The 24,116-nt window shown below is 36.5% G+C and overlaps 1 protein-coding gene across 15 annotated transcripts in view; it reads left to right on the top strand.

Moving 5' to 3' along the window:
* Nucleotides 1-24,116, top strand: part of PARD3 (par-3 family cell polarity regulator) — a 673,368-nt gene that overhangs the window by 432,899 nt on the left and 216,353 nt on the right. For 4 of the 15 annotated variants that reach the window (XM_039255304.1, XM_039255310.1, XM_039255300.1 and 1 more), the window contains 5 exons: nucleotides 3,293-3,452; nucleotides 10,096-10,285; nucleotides 15,715-15,866; nucleotides 16,912-16,956; nucleotides 22,168-22,395. In XM_039255304.1, coding sequence (XP_039111235.1) covers nucleotides 3,293-3,452; nucleotides 10,096-10,285; nucleotides 15,715-15,866; nucleotides 16,912-16,956; nucleotides 22,168-22,395 — 775 coding nt within the window. The remainder of the gene's footprint in view (nucleotides 1-3,292; nucleotides 3,453-10,095; nucleotides 10,286-15,714; nucleotides 15,867-16,911; nucleotides 16,957-22,167; nucleotides 22,396-24,116) is intronic. The other 11 variants (XM_039255313.1, XM_039255311.1, XM_039255317.1 and 8 more) reach the window with 7 other exon arrangements.

The raw sequence follows: 24,116 nt of genomic DNA, 5'->3' as shown, positions 1-24,116 counted from the left end.
ACTTTCCAAACACAGAGTTGTAATCTAGGCTCAATTTCTTTTAATTTCAACATTGTACTATCCCCTCAGTTTTGGGCTTGCTTCCATGTGGCCTAGCATGTATAAATCTCTGAACCATTTTGAGGAAAATCTGAGTCATTGGAAATAAATTTATTCACCCAATTATTCACCCAGTACCTGTTCGGTGCCAGGCATTGGGGGTAAAATAGAATAAGCCCATAGATACTGAATATCAAATAATAAGACTGTGCCAGTTACTAACTGGAACCCAATCTTAAGTTTGATTCAGGAGATTAGGACCATATCTATGACAGATTTTCTAGGTTTATAGTTGAGATGGTGGTATACGTTTTCTTTATGTGAAAGATCTCATTTGACCCACTAATGCTTACCTACATCAACATGAGAATTTACTGAACTTACCCACAGAAATTATATTAAGTTTTTAAAAGAAGCCAAGATTTTAACTTTTCCTAAGAAAGTAGTCCAGGCATACAATGAAAAGCATATTCATTGAACAATATCCAGTTTCTTTATTATTAAATAGCATTTGTTATTTTCTGATTAGGGAATATATCGTCGTTTGGATATCATATCTAAGAGAGTACGACATTTACATTGTTTTTCAGTATTGGGGTAATTCCTAATTTAAACCTTTGTAAATGAAGGTAATGATAAATATTGATTTGCATGAATCTTTATTATTCACTTAGCTTATTATTTTGTGAGGATAGTGACTACAAATTGAAATAAATGTCTGGGTCAAGGATGTAAGCTATCTTTTGACCTGCAGTAGACATGTCTGTATTACGTTAGAGAATGACCATATCCGTTTCTACTCCTATGCAATATGAGTTAGCTTACTGTGACCAAGAGGTAATTTTTCTTTAACGGGTGGAAAGGCTTTCATGTTTTTCTAGAGGTGGAGCTGAGGGGGTCCAGCACAACTACCGCTACTCAGGACTGCATTCAGTTGGATTGAAGAACATCTTTGCATCTTTGCACATCGCAACAAGCTACAAAGTGAAAATTGCAGATCTTTCATTTGCGTTTCTTCCTCTAATAAAGTTTGGTTTGGATAAGGGTTTTACGAAGGAGATTTGTAGGGCCTGGGAGCCGCCCAGATGGTAGACCACTCTAGGCTGTTCTTCAGGATCACCTTGCCCTGCCTGTATTTGCTGCCATAGGGCCACAGTGGAGCGTTTCTCCTTCTTAAACTGCTTTCTTGCAACAACAACTAAATCATCAGAAGATTTAAAACAAAACTGTACACCCCAATCAGGACTTTTTTTAAAGAAATTAAAAGGCATTGTATCCTCTGTTAAATATTTATGTAGGAAGCTATTGACGTCTTTATTTAAATCTGTCTCTTGAGATGTAAATTAGACATGGTTAGGGAGGTAGGGAACATGAAGACTCATTCCCATGAAATGTTCAAGTGTGAGGTTCTTTCTGAACAGGGACCTTACTGTTGTGGTTTTTTTTTTCTCTAGAAAACCTGCATGTGCTGTTTTCTAAATGGAATTTTTATTTGATTTCCTAAAATTCTAAAATAGCCTCTTAGATTATTTAGGGATTTCTCATGAATGGCTTTACAAGGATTTTACCATCTAGAAGATTGCAGTTATATGGTTCAATGAAATGCATCTGTTAAGCAGATGTGAGGGTATGTTGTTTTTCTTATGATCAAATAAATTATACAGCAAAAGAGTCTTGTACAGAGACTTGTATAGCAAGTCTTTTTAATATATGTGCTCATTTAAATATTTCAAACATACTTGTTCTTTTAAAGGCATAGAGTGTGGGCTTTTGTTTTTGTTTTTACCTCTCTAAAGTACCTTGGAATATAAGCACAGTATTCTTTCGGAAAATGTTCTTTTATTTTTTACATCAGAGACCTTGAATACTTAATTTACTCTTCTGTAAAGCTGTCGGTTGTAATCTGCAATTTAAAAAAAAACTAATAAAACAAATCCTCATTTCACAATTTAAACCTTATTGAGTCTAATTCACTAGCGCTGCGAGTTGATTATTCTCCTGCAGTTTGACGTGCCTCCAATTGTAATTGTGTTGACCCTTCAATGCATTAAATCTCCCCAGTGCTTATCAAACTGGGAGAGATAAGTCTACAATTCGGAACTTCATTAAATATCTCATTTATATTAAACAGATGATAGCTTCTAACAGAAATAATAATTTGTTCAGATGAAGGAACCGCAACCGCTGTGGTTTCATCTGTGTGGAATGTGCAAACTCTCTCCCTCTTTGCCGTGTTGTGCTGCTATCCCCAGAACCTTCCCTGCCAAGCCCTCTTTGTCTCTGGCTGCAAGCCAGCACCAGGCGTCACGCGATATCAGTCCACGGGGTTAACCTCAGAGCCCACATTTGGACGACTTTAGTTAAGTGTGCTTTGTTCTTCCTCGAAGCAGATTTGTTTCAAGGCCTTATGAACATAGGTTCCTTATTCATATTATTTTTGTGACGAATCTGACTTAGAAGGCACAGCTGTTTTAAAGAATGCCACATGCTGTTTTCATTCATGGTGATAAAAATTGACCTATATTCTTTGCTTAGTTAGTAGATTGTATTTGTAACAATACACATCTTTGCTTCATTAGAATATTTGGTCCATACTTCTATATTGTTTATCTACTGTCAGAGTGGTTTTTCTAAGTTATTGAGAAATAAATATATTTAAGATTATAGTAAGAGAATAGAATGAATTTTTCCGAATTTCTAGCAGAAGACATTTAGGCTCAGTGAATTGTTCAAGACACCTGAGCTCACAAGTAGTCTTGAGGTCTTGTAGAGCAGGCAGTAATTCTCCTTGCACACGCAGAGATGTGTGCTAATTGTTAGGTGTATTTACCTACCCATAGGTATAAAATGAGTAGCTGAGCTCTGGCTTCCATTCTGATAAAGCACACTTTGTGCAGAGCAACATCCCATAAAGAATTCTGAATTAACCCATAACTTAAATTGACTTCAACAGATACCAACAGTCAAATTGAAAAAATAAGCGGCAAAATAAGTTTAAAAAAAGCTTTTAATATACATATTTTTTCTCCAGTGGCTACAATCTGACAGAACTTCATGGGAGGCACAGTGTAAAGTGGCACAGAAAGTTGGTCATTAAGCAGAGCTGTCATCACAAATTATTTTGGTACAGGGTGAAAAGTTCTAGTTCATTTGGTACCCAGTTGGATACAGGCCTTGGGCAAGTTGTTATAATTCCCCCATGCTGCTAATGGGCCTCCAGTACTGATTTTCTCTTGCCCCGTTCTCTCCATAGCTGAAGTCACCTGGGAGCCCCTCTGGACCCGAGCTGCCCATTGAAACAGTATTGGATGATCGAGAACGAAGAATCTCCCATTCCCTCTACAGTGGGATTGAGGGGCTCGATGAATCACCCACGAGAAATGCTGCACTCAGTAGGATAATGGGTGAGTCAGGTAAAACTCTGTTTATCACATCTTATTTTTATGCTTTCCTGGTTCACTGGGAGGTTATTAATGTAATATTAATGTAAAGGAGGCCCATGTTTTCAAGTGGAAAAAGAGTAGGTTCATTATAACCATCCAGGAAGTGTTAATGTGAAGAGAGTAAGTCAATACATTGATTTTGTTAAGTGAATGTTAGATCCTGTAACGTGTGGGGTGAAAAGGAAAAGAAAGGGGTCACATGGTAATATTTTCAGTGATCAAGATATTCTTAGCTTGTTTGAGATAAGAAGTAAAGCCAGGTTTTAGGGAAAAGTCAACATGTAGTAGTGTAGGGCAAGAAGGATTCAAAAGTTACATATCTTTCACAGCAGCGCTGTTAAAGGAAGAGGAACAAATATGTATCCACATGCTTGCTTGTATATGCAGTATTTGCATTTATTTGGTCTGTACTTAATAGGATGTTACCATTTTTCTAATTGCATCTCTGCTTTTTCAAAGCCCTCATTTTAAAAATCCGGAAGCTAGTTTTTTGCATCCTTTGTTTAGATGCGACACCGTGCTGTCTGCACGTCCCCAGTGGGTAATGAGGTCATTAGCGCTTGCTCTGCAGCGGCTCAGCTTTCTACTAACAGATCCAGTTAATAAAGACTTGCTTTGCCACAGGAGTGGTTGGATTTACTGAGTTGCTCATCTTGGGATTAACTTGTGAGAGTTCTCAAATTTAAAACCTAAGAAGCTGTTTTGATTAAAATAGCACCTGACATAAAACACTTTTATTGCTGGTATGTTTCACAAGGCTCCAAAGTAAAACTCTAAATTTAACCCCCGTTTTGATACATGTAATGAAGATTTAATACAATTCAGGTTTCCATTATGTAGCTTCATTGGAACAAGAATTTATTTCATTCATCAGTGGACATTTCTGGAAAGCCTGCTATCGATAAGACATTTGTGTATATACTTTTGCTCTGGATACAAAAATGAGTAAGACACAGTCTCTGCCTACAGAGAACTCTCTTCTGGGCAGGACAGGAAAATTACATAAACATGGCTAATAAAATTGTCTGTTCTTCCTTTAGACCTTCCAGCTTCCTAGTTTGGAAAAATTGCTCAACTCTCCATTTCTTATTCTGTTGCACATAGAACTTACACCTGCCAGCCCTCTGCTTTTACTTTGTCAATATTTTTCTTTTTGCCAGCTTGGCATAAATGGAAGTAGGGAAAGGATGCTAAAAACCATTCTACACCCGATCATTGACATACATGGTACATAGTTCACCACATTAATCTTTGCTTAGTAATGATCACTGTTTTCACTGCTGTTGAATTCTCCATACTTTCTTGGTTTTGGTGTAAAACTTTACCTTTGTTAAATACTTTTCTCATTGATGAAAATTCATACCCTTGAGAGAGAGAGAGTGCATGTGTCCCTGGATCTGTGTGCAAACAAAGTGATACGCTGTAATTTCCCCTTTATTATAGGAACATAGGACTTGCCATACTGAATCAGACCATTGGCCCACCAGTTCCTGTAACCTGCGTCCTGCCTCCAACCCCTGATGCTTCAGAGGAAGGCGAAAAACTAAAACTAAAAAACCAAAAAACCCCCAAGTCCACCTAGTGACCTTTCGAAATGTTGTATATATGGGCTGAGGATGCCTTCATTTACTTAATAGTCTGTTTGCCCTGATTTTGTTAGCTTGACTTCATTAGTCCACTTCAGTTTGCGTTATTGTTATCTTCCCCTCCCTCTTCTAGAGATGGAATGGACTTTTCAGACTCCAGATGCTTTCCTCTGGGCAGCAACATCCCTCCCAGCTATGTGCCCTGTGATGTACTGTTCGTGCCCTTTCGGGGTGAGGGGTAGCAGACTCTTTACCCTCTGATGATAGACCAGGTTAATGTTGAATGATTTGGATATTTTCTTAAGATAGCTTTTACATATTATACTGGAAACCAGGGATCCTGTAGAGTTGTAGCCTGAGAAATGTATATGCGTAAACTGTTCCCATGTCTTGAGTTTTGCAAAATTGAGAATTCCTCAGTCTTCATCAGTCCCTGTTCCAATATCAGCGACCCTAAGAAACAAATCGTTTGCTAAGTCAGTTCCCACTTAAAGTCAGAAATCCTGCAAAAGATGTTAGCTTACAAGAAAATGGCAAAACAAGGTACCAAATATAAGATATTAGGGCACTGAATTCTATTAACCTAAATCAATAGCGCTAGTATGTATTGATTTGCACACTATCAAGGTACATGAAAGTTTCTCAGGTAGATCTTGTGTGGTTACGGGTTGTCTTCTGTATGTTTAGAGTAACTCCTGTGTACACATTGGTGGAAGTGGTGGTATTTACTTCATGATCTGCTCTGATTCAACTAGAGCTTTGTATTGAAATTCCAGCTTAATTACTTTGAGAAATGACTAATTGTATGCAAACAGGGTGAATTTTCACCTAGAAAAATCATCATGTGAGAAGCTAGACCAAAAGGAGCGTTTAGGCCTTCTAACTGAATTCTGTGAGAACACATCTCAGGAGAGAAGCTTCTGAAAAGAGAGATCAAAATAGGAAGAGATGTTAGACTTGGAAGGATGTCAGGGGTCATCAGCCACACTTTCCCACTTAACAGATAGAGGAACAAGGTCACAAGATTCCATGGTGATTTTTCGTTTTATGTTGTTTTTGTTTATTTCCTGTTTCTAAAAGTAGACCTCTCTGGGGAATACTGAGACCACACAATAAGTATTAGTGACATCCATTCTTTATTAACATCAGCAAAAGATATTAGACAGCTTCCAGTATCTGTTCTATTCTGGAGAACAAAGTGATCTAAAAACCAAAACCTCATCTTTGAAAATAACCTTAGGAGTCATCTACTCCGACTGAGTCATCTGTTCAGAGGAATTAGGGATCAGAGAAATTAAGTGGCAAGTTTGGAGCCACAAGGTTTCTGTGTTTCTAAATCAAAGTTAGGATGTATGTTTTTATGAGTCCCGAGTCCCGCACTACTTCAACCTTGATCGGTCCCCCTAGCTTGTGGTGAGGTCAACCAGAGTTGTGACCAAGGCAAGATTTCTCCAAATGTCGTCTGTATGGACCTGCTTGCCACTATCATGGATATTCATCAAAAAGAAATCTCTGGAGATCCTACCTAGGCTTTCTTTGTTATAAAAGCCTTAAATTTTTGTTTGTTTGCTTGTTTGTTTTACAAATTGCTGGACTATCTTATCTAATAATCACAAAACAGTAACAGGCATGGTTAATTTAACTATCACACTCCCCCAAATTTATCACAAGTTGACATTTGGAGACATGGAACCTTAATTTGTTTTCCAAATTTTAGTCTGAAGAAATTTTCTGTTTAAAGCAAACCCTAAATCTGGTGTTTTCATTTTAGAATTTAATCTCATTAGTTTTTATATTCATATATTTGTGGTGAGTTTAAAAAATACTTTTGTTCAGCATGTTTTTATCATGTTAGAAATTTAACACGGAAAAATGGAACATTAATGTTTTTATTGTGAGTCAAATCACTGGAAAACTTTTCATCTGTTTCTAGTGTCATGAATGGTGTTGCCTTCTATGTAAATGTACCAATGAATAAATGTTTAGTGAACAATCATTCTGTATCTCATTGTTTCACTCCTCTTTAAGATATGGACTGGTTTAAATTTTAGTTTGCAGTTTGTCGGTTAACTAGTTTAGGAAAGAGGAATATTTATCCATCTAAAAACAGATCACAGGCTTCTCAGGTCACTCTTAGAAGGTTTCATGCTGATGGTGTGCTCTGTACTACCACACATCATTAAGAGATATTGTTTAGGTGGAGTTTGTTAAACACGTGGTTAGATAATTGAGTTGTCCATGACTCCCTGTATATTCCTGCCTCCCGGTTTGAAAACTGTAATTCCTGGCAACCATGTTAAGAAGTGGGAAATTGATGAAAAATGTGAATTCTCAAATCTTTTGAAATATCAGCTCCTAGAATCATGGGTAAGAGAAAAAAGCTAAGTTTTCTTACTGTTAGGAAAATTTCTTGCCATTTATGTATAAAATTTTGGATCACTTAAGGTACAATGTTTCTACTCAAAACAGCATATTATATTTAAAAAAAAGGATTGTCATATGAAGTACCATTCAGTGTTCCATATTGCTTATTAGTCTGTCTCTCAGAATATATTGTGTAAATCCAGGAGTTTTTGTTTTTAAAAATGAGTGCACTATAATTACATCGTGATTTTTCCTTCCAGTAAATTTTGCCTTTGTGAGGACTTGGCATTTAATGCTGTGACATGTGACTTGTCAGTGGTGAGCTGTCAGGCATAACTCTGGTTTTGTCATTCTGTATACTTTTTGGGCAAAAAAAAGTATGTCTTGAGAAGGACATATTTCTTTTGGTAATAATGCTAGAATGTCCAACCTTATTTGTGAATGATAATTTTTTGGACAGATTTCTGTCTCTCTGTACTAAAGTCCAAAAACTCAAGTAGTAATAAATGAGTGATTTGAATTCAGGAGAGGAAAACAATGAAGTATTAAATTTGATTTGCTTTATAATCATGAGCATTCATAAAAAGTTGCTGGTTTTCACAGTTTCTCAAAATGAACACGTTTCAAATCAAAACAGAGTGTTTTCCTTGATAAAATGCTGTGTTGATGTTTCAGTGAACATATAGTATTTCTGTAATAAAGTAGTTAGTGCTAGGTGATGAATACACTTGGAATTTCTAGCATGTCTTCCATGGGTTGTCCTGAAAAGATATATATCAACCAAACTTTTTCCTTTGATAAATGTCTAGGATGAAATATATATATATATATGTTTAATATCCTTCAAGCCTATATATACCATCCCATAATTGCCAAAATCATGTTAAAGCAAGAAATCATCAGTTGTACATTCTTGTGAATATTTATCTTAAAAGTCAGATCTTAAGACTGATGTTATAATCTCCACACGTTGCTGTTGTGCTGTTTTATTTTTTAAACTTTTTTAATGTTTATTTTTATTTTTGAGAGAGATAGAGACAGAGACAGAGAGAGACAGAGAGACAGAGTGTGAGCAGGGGAAGAGCAGAGAGGGAGACAGAATCTGAAGCAGGCTCCAGGCTCTGAGCTGTTAGCACAGAGCCTGATGTGAGACTCAGACTCATGAACCATGAGATAATGACCTGAATTAAAGTCAGATGCTTAACTGACTGAGCCACCCAGGCGCCCCTGCTTTGCTTTTTTAAAAAGTGATTTATAAAAATAGGAAGAGCACCCCATGTAAAGTCTAAAATGGCGATAGTATAAGGGAAAATACAGCAACCCGTTTTACTTGGGTAGGAGCCAATAAAGCTGGCTTACCAGATTGGGATATTGGACTTAAAATGAGAGTTTTCCCATCCTGCTATAAAGTGACAGGGAAATTGTCAATTTTTGCTTTGTTGAGAGAGCCAGGCCTGCGGGCTTATATTATATTGTCATGTGTGTTTCTGTGAGTATGGCTTCTCGTGACATATCCACTTGGACCCAAGCTTGCCCAATGAGTTCTTACTCAGAATTAATGGCACAGCTTTTGAGGAGGAAGCCAGAAGAAGTATGGGTGCTTTCAGGAGGAAGATGGCATCATTTGGACCCCAGCTATATCTTTAAGGATTCAGGACTTGAATCATAATTTTGTCCCAAGAAGTATAAACATCTGTCATGCTGACCCATGTACCTGAGTAGATTTTCCTGAAAGAAACTGATCAATGTAGACAGTTGTGAGTCTTTCCTTACCAAGAACACCATATCCAAATTGAATAAATGAATAAGTGCAGATTCCACTGTCTTGGCCTGAAAATTTGGGCAATCAGATCTTAATTTTTTCGAGATCACTCTTGCCATCTCCCCACAGGGTCTTGATTCTGCATGTACTCATGCTGAGGTGTCCCCTGAATGCACCGTGAGCTTTTCTCCATTGTCAATTTAATGATGTAGTTGCCAATGTCTAAAATCAATGTCCTCATTTCTCCTAGCAGAGGAAAATCATATTCATCATTCCATGCCCAACTGTGATGTTAACTTTTGTTAAGATCCCCAGCCTCCTCTGCCTCAGCTACCCAGACAATGACCAGCACAAGTGAATGACACAGTACTTTGAACGCATCCTTCCCAGCACCAATCACTTAACACTTTTCATATGTCTGTCTCTTTCTCTAGGGTGTAAGCTGTTTGGGGACAGAGATTTAAGTCTTTCTTACATACTTGCCATGTGGTATGTGCCCAATGAATGAATGGCTGAATGGTTGATGTAAGTCTGCAGGGCTTCCCTATAAATTTCCTGGTAAAATTTTTCAAAGGACTTTTTCAACTTAAAATCTGTGTAGCATTTTCACATTAGAAGATATTCTGGAGATCATCTTTGGCATCAGGAAACTCGAAACCAGTGAAATTGAATACTGTGCCCAGAGCTACATAGCTGCCGTGTCAGGGGAAGGAACAGACTTGAGGCCTCTGTTGGACATTTATTTGTGAAAAATAAATTTCCTTCATTCTATTTTTTTTCCACCAGGTTGAGCAGATGTTTGGAAATGTTTTTCTAGTGTTGTAAAGTATTAACCTGAATACACATAGTGGATACCTAAATGGACATCTAGAATTTCTCTTACTTTTTTTTCACTGGGCAGGTAAATACCAGCTGTCCCCCACAGTGAACATGCCCCAAGATGACACTGTCATTATAGAAGATGACAGATTGCCAGTGCTTCCTCCACATCTCTCTGACCAGTCATCGTCCAGCTCCCATGATGACGTGGGCTTCGTGACAACAGACGCTGGTGCATGGGCTAAGACTGCAATCAGTGATTCAGCAGACTGGTAAGATCACGTGCTGAGATTGGAAAACACGAGTTAATTGCAATCACCTTCATTTTATGTTTAAATGGTCTGTCATTAAGCACAGTTAATCAATTTTTTTATGGCAGTGTCCTGTTTTCATGGTTTTAATGCTCTTAATTATCACTCTTGTAATAAAAGATTCCCCCCAACTCTGTAAACTTGCCCCATTGTTTTATCATTTCCAGGGCTGTACTTTATAATTCAGCCAAAACTACAACAAAATTACCACTAGCCAGAAAAAACCTACTCGCTTAAGTCCCATTGTTAATTATTTTAGATCTGTTTTAATTTTTTTAATGTATTTTATTTAGTTTTGAGAGACAGCGCGAGCAGGGAAGGGTCAGAGAGAGAGGGCAACAGAGAATCCAAAGACAGCCTCCAGGCTCTGAGCTAGCTGTCAGCACAGAGCCTGACGCGGGTCTCGAACCCACGAACCTTGAGATCATGACCTGAGCTGAAGTAGGACGCTTAACCAAATGAGCCACCTAGGCTCCTCATTTTAGATCTGTTTTAATATGGTGATTTTTTTTTTTTTTTATTAAATCAGTTCAAGCAGATCTCTGAGGTGACTGAAAGTTTATAACAATTAGATGACTTTGTCCAAATTAATAGCTGCTATGTTCTGGGAGTGAGAAGAGGTTTTTTAAAGGTTTTCTTTTTAGAGTGCTGTCACTCTGCCATTTAAAATGCTTCCTGCTTGCTTTTAACATTATGACTTTTGGGGCAGCCTAATGCTCTTTCTTTCCCCTGTATCTTCCAGAACATAATAAAGCATTTGATATTGTTGAGCCAATTGTGGCACATGAGTGTGGATGTGTGCCATCATCTGCATGCCTAGTAATTATAGATATCCCGAAGCCAAAAGGCAAGTCCCTTCTAGGGATGACCTTGTGAGGTTGTAGCGATAATTAACATAAGCCATGTGAAGCGTTATACCAGAATTTTCTTATTGCCCTCTCTCAGGGGTGTTACATGAATACATCAACAAAATGATATTTAAATCCGTAACCACTTACCTGTTTCTGTTTTCTTACCCGGACTTGTGGACACCACATTTGTTATCAGATAGGAAGAGTCCAGGGGGTCTGGCGTTGATATGTATTAATGTTTTAGTGATGATACTAGCAAAGTCACCCTCTCTGTTCAGCCCTCCTCTTCCGCTCCTTACAAAACCACACGAGCATCCAGCACACTCACCTGTGAATTCTGCAGATGTTCTCTTGGAATAGCCTCACCTGTTATCCTTGAAGGGTCCATCTCTGTCTTGTCTTTTCTTTCTTTAAAAAAAGTCTTTTATTGAAAACACAGGATTTAGAAATAGAGCTACACTCAAGCCTGCATGATAATAGCTTGTCTTTGAATGAGGTTTTTGGTTCTGTGTAGATGGGGAAGATACAATATAAAGTCGAATCCCATTTGAAATCCACAGATGCTGTTGCATTTACTGCTGCAGTTTGTATTTGTTTCTGAAAGTGAAGGCAACAACAGGGAAAGTAAGGATTAGATATTTGCAGTATTCAACTTAGGGACAAAGCCTTTGAATCTCCGCCGTGATGAGAATTGTGGAGGTGGCCATAGGCATAGATCTGTTTGGGGCCTTAGAAAGCACTGTATTGGTGAAAATAAATAAGTAACTAGCAGGAATAGATTGCGGCATTAATTTCCCTAAGGACATCCATAAAATGGTGAGGACTTGTGTGGTTTTACTGTGGGGAATGTGGCGCAAGGAGAAGAATATGAATGAAGGGTTATCCAAACAAGAATGGCAGCTGTTCTGAATCATAGCAGAAAATGTAAGCTTTTCCAGCCTGACAATATCTCCCTAATCCTTGATGAAAATGTTATGAAAACAAAAGGGCAATAAGACAGGATTAATAACTGGAATTTTAATAACGTTGGGGGTCAGGGTATGGGTACATTCTTTAAAGAATCAGCTGTCAGTTTTGCAATCTAACTTGTTAAGTATTCTATTGTACTGTTTATTGTGTCTGAAATTAGTTTAATGGGTATATTGATAGGGAAGAATTAATTATGTCATGGTTTAAGAATATTTAGTTATTTTAAGACTCTTATTAACGCACATACTCATTTGACATTTTAAATTGTGTATGTTTACAGTTCACTGCACAATTGCAGAAGGCTAAATATGTCAAATGGCTAAACTTTTAATTTGTTAACGAGTAGAATATACTTTTTTTACTCCATTAATTGACTCAGGGAACATTCACAGTGTTTTTAAGGAGAGGCAAGGTAAAACGGCAGATTCTAATCTTAGTGACAACATCATTCCAAGGATGTGACATTAGTTTAAAAAATATGCCAGTGTGTGGTTTTCAGGTAACTTTAGCACCAACAATTTGTCTTTATTTGAAAAGCTCTTACCAGCAATTTCTATTTAACATGTATTTCATGAGCAGAATGATTGAAGAGATCAGCTTTAAACATATGAAAGAATTATTTTTATTGAACATATAATATATAGTTTGCTGTTGCAAAACGGCATCATAGTTCTTATCATATGGGTTTTTAGTTTTCTCTTCTAGGACTATGTTTTTCTTTTTTTTAAACATTTTTTTATTTTTAAGAGACAGAGAGCTCGTACACAGGCATACATGCATGCAAGTGGGGAAGGGGCAGAGAGAGAGGTAGACAGAGAATCTGAAGCAGGCTCCAGGCTCTGAGCTGTCAGCACAGAGCCTAATGTGGGGCTTCCACTCATGAACCATGAGATCATGAGCTGAGCTAAAGTCAGACACTGAACCACCTGAGCCAACCAGGTGCCCCTAGGATTGTATTTTTTAATTGGGGTGTATGTGTTCTGGAAATTATGAGCAAACTATAGTAAGCATAGTAGTGTCTGAATACAACTACATAAGGATAATATACAAACATATATCAATTTAAGAAATTTGTATGAACATTATATATATAATGTATGCTATAGCTGTAAATACATATATGCATGCACACATACATACATACACGGTATGTAATCATAGTGATATGTGGAGGGTCACTGAAGGCTTCATGATAAACATGATCCTTCTTCTTAGGACACCAAATTTATTCAGAGCTTTACAGAAAAAAAATGGTGTGTTAAAAAAAGAAAAGATTTAATGTAGAATGCAAAGAAGAAAACATTTATTAGGATATAACGTAGTCTTTTACAAAATAAAATTGTTCTTTCTGAATTCCCAGGGCCTGTGGGACACATGTTTTCTCAATACCTGGGCCAGGACTAGGGTGAGACAAGCCAGGTGCCCAGAATACAAAATGTAAGGAAGGGTGTGCACCTGGGTGGCTCAGTCAGTTAGGCGTCCGACTTCAGCTCAGGTCATGATCTTACGGTTTGTGGGTTCGAGCTCCACATCAGGCTCTGTGCTGACAGCTAGCTCAGAGCCTGGAGCCTGTCTTCAGGTTCTGTGGCTCCCTCTCTCTCTGACCCTCCCCTGCTCACGTTGCCTCTATCTCTCTCTCAAAAATAAATAAAACATTAAAAAAAAATTCAAAATGTAAGGAAGGAGTTACTCTCAGGTGTTGACCCTGAACCTGCATGAGCCTGAGAGTGCTTCCTTAAATTCTGAGTCAAGGGCGTCTATGTTTTCTCATCCTAGGCACCCTACTATGTACTTGGTGGAAAAGATTGGGAAGGGCTGTTAAGATCCCCATGTGGTTTTTAAGGACCCTATCTCTGTTATACTTTGTGTTATGTTGGTAATTTGAGATAGACAGTTCTTGTGGGGTGATGATCACTTACTTTGTTTAGAGGTTTGCAGTTTACAGAGGGCTTTACATGATGTCCTTGAAATCTCTTGTTGGCCTTGTGAGGTGGGTGAAGCAGCTCTTCTCTTTATTGAGCATTATTTAATACAATGGGCTCGAAACATTTCAGGTCACTTAACCTGACGGCAAAGCATTTTCCTTTATGTCTTTCTTTTTGCAGTTTTGGGTTTAGCTCTTCTCTAAGAGCTAACTATCATTTCATGCACAGTAAACTACAGCTACATATTTGATTTATATCTAAACCAGATCACTCTCCTTTACCAGTGTGGATCGTAATTCTCTACGGCCATAAAGTAAGAGAAGTTTGCTTCCATCAGAAACATAAGGAGGGCTGTCATAAACTCAGCTGGCATGGTGGAAGTGGCCATTCACCTTCTTAGTATGTTTAGTTAGCTGTGGAGGGATTTTCTCCTACCTGGCCAGCTAAGGAAAGTGGCTAGGCACTGACACAAAAGACCAATTGATTTACTCAGTGTGCCCAGCACAGAGAAAACCCATTTTTATTATATGAATTGTGCTCAGAACACCTTGTAGTACTTAAAACAAATTTTTTTAACATTTATTTATTTTTTGAGAGACAGAGAGAGACAAAGCACGAGCCGGGGGTGGGGGAGCAGAGAAAGAGGGAGACAGAATCCGAAGCAGGCTCCAGGCTCTGAGCTGTAAGCACAGAGCCCGACATGGGGCTCGAACTCAAACTGCAAGATCATGACCAGAGCCGAAGTCAGATGCTTAACTGATTGAGCCACCCATGTGCCCCTTTAGTAGTACTTTTCAAAGTGTTCACAGATTCTTTACGAATAGGAGTGATGCCATGTCATACCTTACCACTTCCAACTGTATCCTGTCCCAGTGATTTGCCATGTACCTCCTCATCTCTGCTTGAACTACTGTGTTGGTGTCTCCTAAATCACATGTCATCTGGTCTCCTGCCACCCTCCAATACTGTACACTCTCCCATCTGTGCATCCACAGCATTGGCTCGGTACTTCTGTTGTGGTTTTTTTGCTAGGAACTTATAGAGAACAGAGATCTTTTCTTCGTTTCCTTTCTTGACATCGTTACCCAGCTCAACACCTTAGAATAGGTTCTCATAAAGATTTGTTGCATTGGTTCCTTCTCCATTGAATACATATTGCTGAGAAACTATATCCTCATGAAACTATGTGCCACTGAGGTGTTTTTTCCCTTCTTTTCTGAAATACAAGATTAAAGACATATTCTTTTTACGACTTCTATTTGATTACAATTCATAGAGTCCCTTGTATGCTGTCAATATTTGTATTCATATGTGAAAATTTTCCTCAGATATTCAATCCTCCCAATTTCTAAGACATACCAGGCTTATTTTTTATAATCACTTAGAAATAATCATGTATTGGGAAACAGAGTGAGGAAACTGAGGGAAATAGGGGAAGAGAGAACTCATATGCAGAATGACTTTACATTTAAATTTTGTATTTTCCAATCACAGATTTTTTTTAATGGACTGTATTTGTTTCAATGTTTCTCAGGAATATGCATACACATACCTTCATATGCACAGGCATATATGATCTTTCCTAAAGTTGGATGTCCTCTATTTTTAGTAATTATTTTTATGTTTATCTTTCTCTTCATACCAGCTCTTTGAGTCCAGATGTTGATCCAGTACTTGCTTTTCAACGAGAAGGATTTGGACGCCAGAGTATGTCAGAAAAACGCACAAAGCAATTTTCAGATGCCAGTCAATTGGATTTCGTTAAAACGCGAAAATCAAAAAGCATGGATTTAGGTAGTGAGTACAATCTCCATGAATCTTTATCTAAATAAGGTTTAGATGCTTTCAGATTAAAATTGATAGTCCCAAACACATGTCTGTTTACTTTAAGCAAGAGAGAAAATAAATGTGAAGTGTGGCAATTTGGCAAAAATTAGTTTTTCTCTGAGTTTGCGATATCCATATTTCTCATAAGTGGCATGTTTACATAATGTGCAATATGTTAAAATATATGTTTTCTGATGATCAAAGAAACAAATACATGCATATCATGCTATGTTCATGAATCTTTATTTGGAAAGATGAAGTGTTTTAACATTTTGGATGTTTAAAACCAACTTTTTGAAATAGTATTTGGTTGGTTGTGGGATTCTTGAACTAGAAGGAGAAGTTTTGGAGAGAAACCATTATCTCAATCCATGTCTAGAATTTGGTTACTTCACGATATCTTCGTTTTATTGCTATTCTTTAAGGTTTATTTAATAGAAACTCTTTTGTGTTGATAATTAAGGCATTTAATTGAAGTAACAATTTGAGAGAATATTTATTGTAGAAAGTATTTGGAAGCAAATGAGAGGAGGAAAATAACCATAGTTGTTCAATCAAACACCAATCAGGTAGTGTCTCTTTTTAAATCCAAATCCACCAAAAAACAAACAAAGTAAAATAATTATTTCTGTAAAGTGATCAAATGATTTTTAAAACCTTTGTTAATCAAGTGAAACGTATTTAAACTGTTCTCTGGTGGCTGTTTGTACTTCAAGACTAAAAGCATTAATTTATCACATGCGTAAAAAAAATTTGGCGATGCATTGCCTTGGCTAATTATGATATGCTAACTTATAAATAACACACGTTTCTGTGAAATGAAATGACTGGCATTTTGCATGGAGACACTGCTTCCCCCCCCTTTTTGATTATGAATGTTTGCTTGATGTTTTATATTATTTGCATGAAATATTACCTATGAATGATCACCTAACTGAAAAGATCCGGAATGATTGAAGCATGTTGGGCTGTGGGGACTAACTGCACTAACCAGTATACATTTACCTTTTAACAGTAGCTGACGAGACTAAACTCAATACAGTGGATGACCAGAAAGCAGGTAAGAATGGACAGTTAGAGTGTTGCCATAGAAACTGTGGTCCAAGGAGCTGATCATAATTATAGAGCTGCCAATCATATTGCATGTAAACATAAATATTCCAGTCTTGCGTGTATGTTTTCATTTTTAGGACATCAAAATGTGCAAGAGAAAAAATTTCTGTTAGAAGGAATTTATCAGGGCAGTACATACTAACTGCAAATATAATTCTGTGTCTCAAAAATGCTAAAACAACCTAGATCTTAATTGTATCTGTATAGGAATGTTTTGTTGCAGTTACATAAATATCCAAATCCTGAAAATAGGATCTCTTCTAGTGGACTCTCAGTGTCTAAGTCATTTATTAGATGTCTAGCTTGATGTCCGAACAATGGTTCTCAAAGTGGTGATTTTTGTTTGAAGGATAATAGCAGATATATAAATATTTTTTCACTCTAGGACAGTGTCCAGTATTGCTGTCTTTCATTGCTCAGAAAACCTCAGTTCTTCTTCAAATGCAAAAATTAGCTCCTAGTTATCTGACAGCGAGTTAGACTATGTAATGCTCTTTATCTTGACATTGTGAACCTATTTTAAAGTTTGTTTGTTTGTTTTTTTGTTTGTTTGCTTTAAACTCTTTAGGGCTTGCTTCTAAAATCCTGCCTAAGGGCGCCTGGGAGGCTCTGTGGGCTAGGCCCCTGACTTTGGCTCTGGTCCTGAGTTTGAGCCCTGCATTGAGCTCTGTGCTGACAGCTCAGAGCTTGGAGCCTTCTTTGGATTCCATGTGTCCCTCTCTCTCTGCCCCTCCTCTGCTCATGCTCATGCTCTGTCTCTCTCTGACTCTGTGTCTCTCTCTGACTCTGTGTCTCTCTCTCTCTGAAATAAACATTAAAAAATAATAATAAAATTTAAAATGCTACCTAAATCATTTCATAACATCAAATGATTGTATTGAACTGGGTTTTTCATTACATTAGATTTTACTTTTTATGCCATTTTATGAAAATACATGAAAGTCTTCATGTGTAATTAAACTAATGTGTTTTGTACAATGACACGTTTATGATTTATCATTATAAGTTTGGGGTAGTGTTTTAATTATTCAAGATCCAGTATGATACAGTCATATCAGTTAGCACTAATTAGCTTCAATTTACCTTTTTGACCTGCAGTAATTAGTTTTAGCCTTAAAAAACATATATCCATATAAATATGTAAAGATTATTATGGACATGGTTGAAGTTTTCACATTCTGTAGAGTAAAAAGATAGATTGTGAAATTACATCCAATAAATCATAGGATTAACTGTAGTGCAAGGCAATTAACTATAGCCTCAGCCCTTATTATGTAGTTATTTCTCTGATCAAACATAAAATTCACTGAAACTCTGAAATAGGGCTAAAGAAAAACTATTTGATAGTTCATATATGCAAATGAGTAATTAGTTTTGGAATTAATAATATTCAGTACTTTTAAAGAAGTAAGCCCTGTCCAAATTAATGTTCATAAAAACCAACTCAAACTGCTCAGGTTAAAGAACATGACTTTATATACTATGCCCAGTCAGGTACAGTCAGGAAAATATTTAATTTAACTAACTTCCACTAAAAGGAAAAGACCATTATTGCAATTAAAAAAAATAATGATGATATCCAGAGTTTAACTGAAACCTAAAATAATGTTCACGGAGAGAAGGCAGATTTTATAATCTAATTGATCTTGGGTTTTTTATTGTGTTTTAAAATGTTAGATCCCAGATAAAAAGAGCTTTTTCTTTTTTTCTCTCCTCCCCAACCCCACTTTGTGCAATCTATCCTACCAAAGTAAACTGCAAAAGCTTGTGACAAAAATTATTACATAGACACCAAAGTACCTTTTAGTCTATTGGTTTTAAATCTACATGAATAAAATATCTAACAGGAATCCTTTCCACCCTGCAGTAATAGACAGTGAACAGATTTTCAGTTATTTTCCTTTTTTCACTTCACTTGAATTGCTAAGATGATCATGATTTTACAGTTTAGTCCAAAGGTTTTTGGTAGAGTCACAGTGGTATTTTAGCATAGATCATCTGTCTAGTCATAAGCCTTTCATAATGAAAATTGAATTCCGTTTCCTTCGCCCTTGCAAAAGACATCCTCTACTTCTTTTTTGGCAAGTGTGGTATTAGATAGGAATAGAAAAATAGGCCTAGGGAATATAGTATGATTGTGATTTTCCCCTTTATTTCTGGATTTAAGGATCTGTTATGATATTGGGGGGGTGGATTTTCTTCTTGAAAGAAAAGAGAGAACAAAGATAAGAGAATTGGGTTTCTGATAGTTTAATTCTTGAAAATAAAAAAAATAAAGTATCGTAATGACCCAAAAGATTTACAAAGAACTTTAGAATATTATTTTAAAATTAAGACATTGTGTATGTGTAAATAAAACTAATATTTTGCCCATAGTTTATATAAAGGCATGTTTAATTTTTATCACTAATAAAAGCTTATAATGTCAGGGGTCTCAGTAGCCATCATTCAGGAATCTTAATGTATTACTTGATAAAACTTAATTAAAGTTTCTTTGACAAATATCATACTTAAATATATGATATCCATATTACAGATTTAAAGTCAGCAAGCTCTTTCTGTAAAGGACTGGATGGTGAATAATGTAGGCCTTGCAGACCAAACAGTCTCTGTAATAGAGGCTTAGTTCAGATGTGACATGAAAGCAGCCACTGAATACATGCAAACAAATGAACCCTCCGGATTTGGCCCATGGTTTGCTGATCCCTCTTATAGATTCACAAATCACAAATTTTGACTTTTTGTGTAACTTCTTACTATGAAGATTTTCAACCATACATTAACATAGATGCAATAATTCATTGATTTCTTATATACACAATACACATCATCACCAAAATGTTATACGACAGCATTAACATTTCAGAGAGAAAAGTAGATAGCGAAGTCCTAAATTATGCTTACAAAATATCTATTGCTTATTTATAGTTTCATCATTTTTTAATCAGCTTTGCCTTTGTTTATGTATTTTAATACATACATACACTTATATGTGTATTTACATATACGTATATAAGTATTTATATGCATGTATATATAGACATAGATTTATTTTAATAAATACTCATGCTGTTTCTGAAATTCATGATTAAAATGTTTAGTGCTCTGAGTACATTATGTCCAACCTCAGCTAACTTTTTGTGAAGAAAAAATAAAATATACGTAAATGCTGTTTTTTTGTAAATCTTTACATGAAGCATGAAATCTTTATTGGAAAAATATGGATGGATAGATAGGAGTATACATACATATACATTTACATACCCATGTCCTGTATGCTCTCAATAAAGTGTCAAATGTTTGCCTCCTTAGAGTTTATAGAACTCAAATACAGCTGGTAGTTCTGAAAATTGATATGTATGCTTTATTTGGAGAAAGATTTTCCTAGTGGCAATTCTTGGAAATATATAGTAAATGTCCCTGCCCATGAGTAATCTTTTCTTATTCTGCTTGAATCCTTGATTTTTTACTTTTTGTTTAGTTCTGGAACCAAATTCATTTTCCTTCTTGTGACATGACTTTTATGGGTATTAGAACATGAACTTGTCAAAAATTATAGTGCCTATCAAGAGAAAAAGTAAGATTGATCATCCTGGGAAGAAACAATTCATGTGAATTTTTGTCATAAAATAATCAAATATATAAGATCCTGCACTGAGAAAGTTCAGTAAATCATCTTTTTCTCCCAAGCACAATAATTGATGGACTATTATTTCCTCATTAGAATCATGTCTGCCTTTCTGCCTGTATTACATTTTTGACATATTTATTCTAACGTAGCAACTTCGAAAATTAGGTGCAAGATGTAAATGAATCTTTAAAAGACAATTCTTGTTTTGACTCTGTTTCTCTTTTATTCTGTTTTGTACTCTGAGCCATGCAAAGCCCATGTCATAATTATTTGCCTTCTAGGTGATAACATGTCCAGGCTACTCCTTAATTATTGATCAACATATGTGCTTGATGACCCCATATGGAGAGAAACTACCTGCTCTCTCCTACCTTCTCATATTTTTGGTACCTGTCTTTTTAACAGTGTAAGTGATAAGCTAGTTCTAAAACCTGAGTTGCCCAGGCGGTGGTACAAAGCTGGTATTTCAGTCATCGAGAGGCCAACTTCATCTGCTTTTGAGTGCTAGGGCAGGCAGTGATGGATGAGGCTGTCTTTCTTGCTTAAAGAAATTCACTTTGATTGTCTTCTAAAGCTTGGTACTTCTGGTATTCTCTCAGGCCTTCCTGCCCTACATCCTCAAGAAACAGAGCAAACTGGTTAATTCCCTGAATCCTCCCCTACCATCCTAGTGAAATGTTCTTCATAATTGTGAAGTCTTCTTCCTTTTGCTCCTTGTTTCACAAGCAGATCTCATTCCCAAGCCTCGAGATATAAAGACTTATATTCAGCTCTGTGGTCTCTCCCCTACTTCTCTCCAGTGAGAGCCCTTATGTCATTTTTTTCTATTCAAATCTTGCATCATCTCTCCAATAGAACATTACTATTTCCCAGATTCAGGTTCCTGCCTGTTGCCAGGGTGCCCTAATTGTACTGATGACAGGTAGTCTTTTGTGCTCTTTCTACCTCCTGAGTTGTATGAACCTGCAGTACAGAACAGAAGAGATTTCATGAGGCTCGTTGAGATGAAAGTTTATTTTCTGCTGTAAATAATCTTAAACTATCAAAAAATGATTTCAGTTAAGTTACACAGCTTACTGCTGGTTGCTTACCTTAGCCTTCTCATCATTCCTCCTTTTCAAGTGGGCTCTGAGTTTTTCTGGTTCGTTTAGATTATTTACATACTGGGAGCAAATGGTTTGACCAAAATTTTATCTCTTGAGCTAAACATGGAGACTAATAACTTAGAGTTTTTCCTAGAGTTTTTCCTATGAATATAGAAAAAATAGACTAAATTTATTTATCCCTGGGAAAAATTAAAATTAGTCACCATTACTTTATTTTTATAACATTTCCGTCCACACCTCAGAACTCATTGAGTGAATAATTTGTCTATGTCCCTGATGTTTTCTGCAATCGGTAGATATTCAGGTTTATCAGTTTCACCTCCAATTCTTTTTTTTTCTTTTTCTTTTCCTTTTTTTCTTTTTTTTTTTTTTTTTTTACCACAAATTCTAATTACCATTTCATTTTTTGTAAACCTCCAAGGTTCCCCCAGCAGAGATGTAGGACCATCCCTGGGTCTGAAGAAGTCAAGCTCACTGGAGAGTCTACAGACAGCAGTCGCTGAGGTGACTTTGAATGGGGATATTCCTTTCCACCGCCCACGGCCACGAATAATCAGAGGAAGGGGATGCAATGAGAGCTTCAGAGCTGCCATTGACAAGTCTTACGATAAACCTGCAGTAGATGATGATGATGAAGGCATGGAGACGTGTAAGTCTATAATGTCGGAAAGAATAGCAATTTCAAACAGCTCTATAGAGCAGCAGTTCTTAAAGTATGCACCAGGGTTCCCTTCCAGGTACTAGAGGGCTCAATGAAGTCAAAGTAATGACAATAATACAATGTCATTTATCTTTTTACCTTTTTTCTCTCACAAGTATATGTTGGGTTCTCTAGAGACAGTCTTTTGATATCACAGTAGATTGAATGCAGAACACAGAGAAGAATCTGTCTTTTCAGCCAGATAGCAGAGATTTGCTAAAATGTAAAACAGTGCCATTGTTTTCACTCATTATTTGTAGTAAATACAGTCTCTGTTTTATAAAAACATAATTTTTGTTAACATAAATCTTATTTTTGTAAAGTAATATTTTTAAATCTTCTCAGTTTTAATTCAGTAAACACTGATAGAGATAATCTAATAAAAAATATTTTGAGTCCTTCATAATTTTTAGGAGTTTAAAGTTATCCTAAGACCAAAATGTTTGAAAACCACTGCTATAATGTGATCTCTCCAGCAAATAGATGTAATAATCTATGATTTTCAAAACGTGTTTTTGTATTGTTTTTATGAATTACTCTTGCTTTCCTTGTTCTGAACTGGCAAGATATTTGTATATGTGTGTATTTCAAAATTGCAAAATGTTTTAAGGCAAGACTGTTGAAAGACAAAGGCTAATATAAATGAGCAGTATGTTTTCCATAGAATATTGAAAAAAAAATAACATAAGCATGTATAAATGTTTCAGGGAGCTATCTTTTATAGTTAAACATTCATGGCATAAAAATAACCATTCATTTTAAAAATCAGGAAAAAATCTTTAGTAGTATATTTTCTTAGAAGGGAAAAGACTTAAGAATCCTAATGGTAAAAACTGTTGATTAGCTTACATTGTTCATAATTACTACTTTATATTTTTGTTCTTTAACTTCAAACGTGACTCTTTGCATCTACCCATTGTTAGAAAAGTTAAAGATACCATCTCTCAAAAGTTCAAGCAGAGACCAGAGATAATTTAAGTGGAATGTAATTTACCTGCAATTTAACTTTTGGGTGAACTGCTTCTGCCACAAATGCCTAAGGAAGATTGTGGTGGGGAAGAACTTTCTGAGGAGATTTATATTTTTTTAAAATGCTTATTTATTTTTGAGAGAAAGAGTGCAAGCAGGAAAAGGGCAGAGACAGAGACAGAGAGAGAGAGAGACCGAATCCAAAGCAGGCTTTAGGCTCTGAGCTGTCAGCACAGAGCCCAACATACGGCTCAAATGCACAAATTGTGAGATCATGACCTGAGACAAAGTCAGACGGTTAACTGACTGAGCCATCTCGGCACCCCACATTCTGAGGAGATTTAAAGCAAAATTAGGTAGTTTTTGCCTATTGTACGTACAGCGTGTTTGGAAAGATGGATACTGCGACCATGATGTAACACGTCAAGCAAAATGGGGAGAGAATGGCTGTACCCCACCACGCTTCCTGGCCCTTTACCTAATTCTTCATCTAAATCTGGATGGAGTTTTTTCACTCCATCCAGTCAGTGATTTCAAATGTATACAGCCTATTCTTGCCAGATGAAGAACATATTTCCTATTTTTACTGCCAAGTCTGGGCTCCAAGATCCTGAGTCATACGAGCTTTCAACCCTTTTGAGTTTTCCCCCGCTGTCTCCGTGGTTCCTTTCCATCCTAACCAGTATCACTTGTGCAGCCTT

The sequence above is a fragment of the Hyaena hyaena genome, unplaced genomic scaffold (assembly GCF_003009895.1).
Source record: "Hyaena hyaena isolate Hyena2069 unplaced genomic scaffold, ASM300989v1 scaffold_519, whole genome shotgun sequence".
NCBI classification, from domain to species: Eukaryota; Metazoa; Chordata; class Mammalia; order Carnivora; family Hyaenidae; genus Hyaena; species Hyaena hyaena.
The sequence above is the reverse complement of the archived record's forward strand: the minus strand, read 5'-3'. Positions and strand labels throughout refer to the sequence as shown.